The sequence below is a fragment of the Cololabis saira genome, chromosome 21, assembly GCF_033807715.1.
Source record: "Cololabis saira isolate AMF1-May2022 chromosome 21, fColSai1.1, whole genome shotgun sequence".
In the NCBI taxonomy this organism is placed as follows: domain Eukaryota; kingdom Metazoa; phylum Chordata; class Actinopteri; order Beloniformes; family Belonidae; genus Cololabis; species Cololabis saira.
Genome location: NC_084607.1, coordinates 15,168,826 through 15,177,442, shown reverse-complemented (window position 1 = coordinate 15,177,442; position 8,617 = coordinate 15,168,826). Strand labels below are relative to the sequence as shown.

The 8,617-nt window shown below is 48.4% G+C and overlaps 1 protein-coding gene across 1 annotated transcript; it reads left to right on the top strand.

The window, feature by feature from the left end:
- The first annotated feature begins 653 nt into the window (after positions 1-653).
- lfng (LFNG O-fucosylpeptide 3-beta-N-acetylglucosaminyltransferase) lies at positions 654-8,383 on the top strand. Its single transcript, XM_061711733.1, has 8 exons — positions 654-1,125; positions 4,961-5,009; positions 5,185-5,287; positions 5,385-5,538; positions 5,625-5,710; positions 5,843-6,008; positions 6,708-6,793; positions 6,883-8,383. Exons 1-8 carry the CDS (start codon positions 763-765, stop codon positions 6,947-6,949), a joined length of 1,074 nt encoding a protein of 357 aa, XP_061567717.1. The 5' UTR covers positions 654-762; the 3' UTR covers positions 6,950-8,383.
- The last annotated feature ends 234 nt before the right edge of the window (positions 8,384-8,617 follow it).

Here is an 8,617-nt window from a genome sequence, read left to right as displayed (position 1 = left end):
AATTACAAAGTATATCCTCAAACTATGACCTACTAGTCTAAACTTGTCTAAAATGTGTTGAAAAAGGTGATATTAGAGGCTTACCTTTTCACAGAAGAAATTTTAAGACAGGTCAAGGTTGTCTTAAAGTTAGGAAAAAAGTCAAGAACAAATTTGAGAACTTTAATTTCAAGAATACCATGAAGTATTTTTTTTAAGAAGAAAGTTGAAAAAATACTTAAGAACTTTTTTGGAGAATATGACTTCTCTTTTTTCTTCTTAAGACTGAACTTAAGAAAAAAATGACACTTAAGAAGATTTTCTTTCTTAAGAATGTTTTGTGAATCCGGCCCCTGATTGTCCGTTAACACGGGATCAATGGAGATAGATTCACTTTTCGGGCAGTTCCTGGTGGAGGAACTGCTTTTAAACCTACTTCCTGGTGGGCATCAAAGTAGTAGGGTGATAGTTTTCTTAATGACCACATCCTTTTTCCTCATCTTACTTGCAGCCTACTTTCTGTACAGCACAACCAATTAGATTTGCGCTCCTGCACGCAGAGCGACCCTCCATGGCCACGCCCCCTGGGGGAGGGGCCTCTTATAGGGGGCGTGGCCAGCAGGGAAGCTTATATATAGGACCTCTTCCCCATTCAAGCTCATAGTTGACATGCACTCGGACGGGTAGTACGTCTGTCACGTTATATTTTTTTTTTATTGTTCGGTGGAGCAATACCATATGGACTTTGTACCAGCGGGAGATAGATCCTTTTAGACCTAAATCATGCTTAAAAACAATGCAAAGAAGACGGCGGTGGTGGCGGGCGGCTCGGCGTGCGTGTGCGTGCTGCTGCTGCTGGTGGCCGTGCAGCATCACCGGGGCCAGCTGGAGCAGGAGCCCGGAGCCCCGGCGGAGCGGGACGCTCCCGATAGGAAGGGATTCTCGGCGTACTTCACCAAACTGACCCGGGGACGGAGGGAGGTGGAGAAGCCGGCGGGCTCCTCCGCCGCCGCCGCCGCGGAGCCGCCTCCGGCCGAGGACATCAGCGCGGAGGACATCTTCATCGCGGTGAAGACCACCAAGAAGTTCCACCAGTCCCGGCTCAACCTGCTGCTGGACACCTGGATCTCCAGAAACATGAAACAGGTAAAGGAGACCCCCACTTCTTGATATATGTGCCTGATTTGGTGCAATCAGTCATCTGGGTTTAGACCTTTTGAGGGGGGCTGATGTCACCTCTTCTGCAGAGCCACAATAATGCTGTGTTCCATTTACCTCGGAAGTCGGAACTCGGATCTGGGAATGACGACACAGACGAGTTATCAGCGTTCCAGTTACAAAGTCGGAAAACAAGTTTGTAGTTCGCATATACACATAAAAATGTGAAGTACACTATAGCAGCATATATATGCTGAACAATACTTGTATACGACTGATTTAGTGTGACCAAAACTAGAATGAAGTGCTACGAATTTTTACAGAGCTCTCTTCTACTGTTTACAACCGGGGCAGCCATCTCGGAATGTGAACTCGGGGGTGGTGAAGACTCTCCCACTTTCCCAGTGGGAAATCCCACTTCGAGGGGCGTTCCAGTTGAAAAATCCGACTGGGAACTGGGAAATCCCCACTTCCGAGGACAAATGGAACGCGGCATAAGTCAGGATGCACATGCAGGTGTTTATGGTTCCGCGTTAAATCGACGCAGAGCTTACGCCGTAGGCTCTGCGTTGGTGTAACGCGGAACCATAAATCATCCTTCACAGTGATGCTTTTGTCCCCCTTTGTCCCCAGATGAGTCACTGAAGTAGGCACACATCCCCTCTGCTCTGTCACTGTTTATCCTCCTCTGAGTGATGCCCCTGAGAACAGTTACAGGACTCCATGTTCTCCCTCTTTCAACCCCCCTTGCCTCCCCGCTCCCTATTATCCCTCCTCTTTCTGGGTGTCCCAGTGAATGCCCCCGGTGCAATGGATGCTTCACACAGCACCGACTTGAGCGCTGTCCCTCTTCCAGGACTAACAAAGCGTCTTTCTGAAGGGGGAAGAAAAGCTTTCCCACCCTCTGGTGTCCCCTCTCTCCATGGGAACGTGGGAGCCCAGTCTGGGTCAGGGAGAACGTTACGGGGGCTTCCTTGAGGGGACGGCTGGGACAAAAGGGTGCACATATAGGCAGGTTTGTGCTGCGGAGCTGCACGCTGCGTATGAAAATGTACTTGAGAGCCACTCATTTAAGACGCGCACAAAGACCAGGGTAAAGTGTGAAGAAAGCCAGTCAAAGTGATTTTATCCTTCTCCCAGAGGTGTCACATGCAGTTTTGCAATAGTCTTTTCAATTTGGAGCACCGCTGTCACGCTCAGATTTCTTAGAGATCTCTTAAGGTTTAATGAAATTTGAGGAAAATTGTGAATTGTAAGGATAACAGACAGTCACGCTCATCATATGCTGAAGCGGTGATTACCAGGCTTCCTTGTGCTAATTGGCTTGCAGCTACTGTAGCTGATGATGTTACTTAACCCGTCCTGTAGGAGTAACAGCAGGGCTGATAGGCAGACAGCTGGGGGGACAAAAAGGACAGACTGAGCTCCACAATGCAAGAGGGAGTTCCTAAAGGAGGGGTGCCAGGTGGTCGGAGGAGACGGAACAAAAGATGGCTTTAATGCCAGCCGTATGATGCTCTAAGTTCCCAGCACGTACATATGGCCGTCCTCCGAGTCCAGCCTCGGTTCTCACGCACAGCTGACGAGCATCTGCACAGGTTGGATCATTTCTGTAGCTGGCACCGGAAGAAACAGGAGTGTTACTTCATTTCATTTCTTTTCACATCCTCTCAAAGTACCTCGTCTTAGGTCGTATGCAAATGCATTTCTTCAATCTGTTCCAGCTTACATGAGCATCAGAAAAGAGAGATTATAGATAATCTTCCAGCCCATTCAGGGCACAGAAAAGCTCTTTTGTACATCAGCTTTATTTAGATATATTTCCTCCATAGCTAATAATTTCCAGATCCATTTTTTTCCCCCCCAAGCTGGACCTTCTTTAATGGGAAGTTCCCCTCGACGCTCAGCATCAGGATCCGTTTAAAATTCAAATCTCAAGTAAAGTCCTTCTTTCCTGATTTGATTTCTAAATCTGGCAAGAAGTGGCTGCTTTTTTCAGAACATAAATGTATTTTGGAGTGTCTGGACAGCTGGCACTGTCCTGGTGGTGTGTCGTGCATTCCTGTCCTGAGAGGACGATAATTAGCCGGCTCTCCAACAATGAGAGCTTTAAGGCTTTTATTATTATCTTGGAAGTGTAGTCGAGTTAATGAAATAGCCCCAGTATGACCAAGCAGGCTCATTTTTTTTAATGACACTCTTCTCAAATAGTCTGTCCCGACATAAAAGCAGTGATTGCTGGGACGGGACGGGAGGGGAAGGAGTCAGGGTGGAGGCGGCTGATGGAAAGAAGGGAGCCTGGTGCCCTTCCTTCCTGCGGAGCAGGAGGCAGCCAGCCAGGCACCACGCTCAGCTCAGACGGGGTCGTGCCAGTCCTTCCTGTGCCCCCCCCACCCGCTCCGGACCCCCGTACCCTCCTGCTCCCTTATCTCTGCTGCACACACGGGGAAATGTTTTCTTTTCACTTTGTTTTGAATTAGTATTCTGCAAAAGTAGCTGTTCCTTGAAGCTTCAGTTAATCAACAATGGAGGAAAAAGAAAGAAAAAAAGCAGTTGCCGGGAGGGGGGGGGGCTTTCTCTTTGGTTAACTCCTGCAGCTGTATGCAAATGCAGGCAAACATGCTCAGAATTTACCCAGTGGAGACTTTACCCAGCATGAAAACTCCCGGCATTGTTCTATTGAAGGGCCTCTGGCCGTGTATGTGGCTCGGGGGGTGGGGGGGCAGGACAGGAGGTGAAGGGGGGGGTGAATGGCCACACACGGTTTTCGATTGACTAATCAGCAGCGAGATTCCTCCCCCCCCCCCCCCCTTCCCTTTCTGTCAGTACCCTGGCAGCCCCGGCAGCTGTCTCGGTGATTAGGCCGTCCATTCAGCCAACCCCAGAGCAAACAGCGCCAGCCTCTGATCCCGTCACCAGTGGAGCCGCCACCCTTCCCCAAACAAATCCAGCGCCACGAAACATCTGCTCACACTTTGTTCAAGTTGTCCCCAAAGAAAACCGGCGATGTTTGACGTGTCCTGTAATTCAGCGGCCACCGAGCGAGCGCCGTGTCGGGACACGTGGCGCAGATAAGGCCGGCGTGCCGCTGAGCAGGTGCTGCCTCACCTGAGCTGCAGAGTAAACACGCCACCGGCGGTTACGCGGCCTGCAGCCTTGTCATCATCACTTTTTCAGCCGCTCGCACCTGCTGCGGTGTCGGCTATCATAAAGGGAAGCGTAATCTCCCCTCAATCCTTTTAAAGTGACTCGCTGCCCTTTTGTCCACTCGTTCTTTTTCTTGATGACTAATTGCCAGCATTCAGCGAGCGTCTGCAGTCTTGTGGTTTAATTCCTCTGACTTTACGAGTCTGTCGCTCACGCAGCAGCGAGGACAAAAGAGGCTCCGGCTGCAACTCTTGTTGACTATAACATTTTTATGCCACTGATTTAGCAGAGTAAACACGGTGCGGCGCGGCCGCAGGTCCCCGCGGAGGGCCGGGCCCCGGCCAGGGGACGTGCTGCATGAATGGGGTGTGCGTGGGAGGCGGACAGTCTGCCTCCGTCTTTGTTGTTTGTCTGGGATGCTTTGGGGCGGCTGCATCGTTGCCATGGAGAGGCTAAAATGCGGGACAAAGGGCCTTTATTAGCACAGGGGGCTGTTTAACTCGCTGTGTCTTCCGCTGCGTAAAAGCAGCATCGATTGGCGCTAATCACAGCAGCTGGATGCGAGGAAGGGGGACTCTGTCGGAGGTGATGGTGTGACCGCTTCACACGGTCGGCTTTGATTTATCCGGGTCGCCGACCAAGCCCTCTAACATGTGATGTCCCTTGTTGTCCACAGACGTACATCTTCACGGACGGAGAAGACGAGGAGCTTAAAAAGAAGATCGGTAAGTTTTATGAGGACTCTTGAATGCTGGGGACAGAGATGTGCTTCCTGTGATTAGAATGGGGTCATTGGTCATTGTAGAAGTCATACAAATTCCTCTTTGAGCTCTTTTGCCTCTCAGAGATGATATTAAAGCACACAAAACCTAACTCTTTTGTATTTATTTGCTGCCGCAGGGAGTCATGTGATCAACACCAACTGCTCCGCAGCTCACAGCAGGCAAGCTCTGTCCTGCAAGATGGCGGTGGAGTACGACAAGTTCATAGAGTCGGGGAAAAAGTAAGCGTTATTAGTACTTAGTAAAAAATGCAGATTGGTGCATTCAAAGTCCAAATATCAGTGCAGCTCACGGTTCTTTTCCTTCTCCGCCTCGTAGGTGGTTCTGTCACGTGGACGACGACAACTACGTGAATGTTCGGACCCTGGTGAAGCACCTGTCTCAGTACCCGCACACCCAGGACAAATACATCGGCAAACCCAGTCTGGACCGGCCCATAGAGGCCACGGAGAGGCTGGGCGACAACAAGATGGTACGTTGAAGCGTTTAGTTTCATGTCGCCACAGTGTCAGGTGATGCTGAATGAATGTGAGCCTCATTCACTTCCTCCTCTTTCAGAAACCCGTCAACTTCTGGTTCGCCACGGGGGGAGCCGGTTTCTGCGTGAGCCGGGGTCTGGCCCTGAAGATGAGCCCGTGGGCCAGGTAGCATTTTGTTATTACTTACACATTTGCACCGACGTGAGGGATGGGAGAAGTGAAGGATTCTGGGGGATGTTGTCAGAAAGGCAGGAAGCTGCTCACACTGACCGCGTGTCCACCTTCGCTTCCTCTCAGTGGCGGCCACTTCATGAATACGGCGGAAAAGATCCGCCTGCCTGACGACTGCACCATCGGCTACATCATCGAGTCGGTCCTGGGGGTCCCGCTGACCCGAAGTAACCTGTTCCACTCCCACCTGGAGAACCTGCAGCAGGTGTCCCGGTCTGAGATCCACAAGCAGGTGAGGGCACCGTTCTCCATACACGACACACCCAGAACTAGGGCTGGGCGATATGGAGCACAAGTCATATCTCGATATTTTCTAGCTAAATGGCGATACTCGATATATATTGATATTTTTTCTGTTCCATAATTGGGGTTTCCCCCAAAGCATTATAGCATAGCATCTCTGTTAGCTTCATTTTTTTCTGAGGCAAACCCTTAAAAAAACAGTCAGTTTTAATACAAAGCCTCGTGCCAAATGTCACACAGGTACCTTTATTAACAGAGGTCTGCACAATATCAAAATGTATAAAACAAATGAAATAAAAATAAACTGCCTGCATATATAGAATAAAAAAGCTTCTTGAATAAAATAAAACAAATATCCCTTTCCTGCATAACAATTAAATTAAAATACACTGTGCAATTAATACAATGTAGACAGAAACAGGCAGACTTTTCCACTGAGGTTGACAGTTGTGCAAATAACAAAACATTTGTGCAAATCTCAAATAAAACATTCAAGTCAATTTGTCACAAAATAAGCTATATCAAAATCATAACATTTTTTTTTTTTTTTTTTTTAAATAAATATTGTCTCGTACCATATTGCGTTTGAAAATATATCGTTATATATTAAAATCTCGATATATCGCCCAGCCCTACCCAGAACCCACGAGTCCACAGATCTCACCAGTCTTCCTGCTTCCTCTTCCAGATCACCCTCAGTTATGGGATGTTCGAAAACAAGAGCAATATCATCAATTTGAAAGGGGCTTTTTCTGTGGAGGAGGACCCATCGAGGTGAGCAGCGTTTCTCCTCCTTTCTTCCACCCTGAGGATTGACGCACCCCGGGACACGTCTCCATGACTCTGTCGTCTGTGTCTTGCAGGTTCAAGTCGGTGCAGTGTCTGCTGTATCCAGACACGCCGTGGTGTCCGCCCCAGGTTGCCTTCTAGGGCGACCGCTCCTCTCTCATCCTCGTCCCCGCCGTGCCTCGGTATCTGAAAGGCTCGCGGGGACCAGTGTTTTGGTATGAGGCCGCGTGGCCGCTGCGTTCTTGCGCGGCGGCGCGCTGTCTTTTTAATGGTTTTACTGGGCTGCTGTGCGGCCCGCCTCGGGACTTTCCCCTTCCTGCCCGGCTCTGCGGCAGGAGGCTTTGCTTTTCACCGTCTAAAAGCTTTGCAGGCAATCAGTTGAGCTTTGTGATGTATATGTTGCTTGTAAATGTATCTGCAATTCTCATAGAATGTATCGACATATATTCAAGCCTTTTTCGCCAGCTTTACACGAACTAACAGCTTTTACGAATGCAAAGCCACCCCGGTCTCGGGTTGGCTTTGGCGCTTTTATCGCATAATTTTCTCTTCCAGCCATTTGCGTTAAGTTCTTCTAACTCAGATGACTCCGGAAAAATGTTCTAATATGAAGATGTTATTGTATTTTTAAGCGAACAGTGTTATTCCTCTGAGCTGGCACATTTCCAGATGCATCCTTTGGAGACGTAATCTGAGGTATATCAGGACAAAGCACTTTCCCTTTTTATATATTTTATGGTTAATTGACCGAGTTTACGTCCTCGATACTTCAGATTCGTCTCCAAACCATCATCAACCACAAAACAACCCCTCAAAATCTCCCCCTCCTTTCACGTACACGTATTTAATACCAGTCCTTGCATTAGTTACAATCAGGGCAAAGTATTGAGTCAGAGGAGATTTTGTTTCGGGGGTTCAAATCAGCTTCCAATTGCTTTTTGAAAAGTCTTCTTTTGTCATTGTTTGTTTGAAAATTGCACAGCTGTGTTTCAAACGAGCCGATGCGCGGCGCTCACCTCTCACGGTCCAGCGGCGCAGAATCGCCGGGCTTTCAGCCGGAATTGGCGACACCCAAAAAAAGTAATCCGAGCTGCAGTCTACTAGAGTTTGCACAAAAGACGGATCAGTTTCTGTTACGGCCGACGCGACTGTTCCTTGTTGACACACAACAGCGCCTGGTTACCGCCGGGCCCTGCGAGGTGAGCGCAGCGTCGGTTCTTTCACACGGTGTCCGTTTGCTCCGTGTCGTCTCTCACCCATATTGGGTGACCCGATGCATCTTGATTGCGGTATTGTATACCGCCCCTTTGTTTTAATAACTAGTGATTGTTTATGCTTAGAATGTAATATTCCCATTGTGGTTTACGCCCACTTTTAATGACCTGGCCATGATTTTGTACTGCTTTTAAGTGTGCTGAATGACCGCTTGCGATTATTCTCCGGTATCTGGAGGGTTCGGGCGGTTCATTTGTAATACTGGCTTCTCAGGGATTATGAGCTGATCCTGGTATTAACTACCATGGGACCCACGGTGGGACCTAAAACTATGAATAAAAGTGCATAACCACTGAAAAATGCTGAATACTTGGTTGTCTTTTATTTGAGTGTCTTGTGGGTTCAAAACTGACTTTGCAAAAGCTGTTTTTTTGACATTTGAATGACACACAAGCTTCAGTCAAATCACAACATGGTAGTAAAGGAACGCATACGTTTATATGTTTCAATGCACAACAGGCACAGAAGTGTGTTGCTACATCTGAAAACACCAAAACATATCAAATATGCACAGAAAATGAAGAGAACAAACAT

Coding starts and splice junctions, on each gene's coding strand:
- lfng (XM_061711733.1), top strand. CDS start 763: ATGCTTAAAAACAATGCAAAGAAGACGGCGGTGGTGGCGGGCGGCTCG. Junction 1,126..4,960: donor TCTCCAGAAACATGAAACAG/GTAAAGGAGACC, acceptor TGTTGTCCACAG/ACGTACATCTTCACGGACGG. Junction 5,010..5,184: donor GGAGCTTAAAAAGAAGATCG/GTAAGTTTTATG, acceptor TTGCTGCCGCAG/GGAGTCATGTGATCAACACC.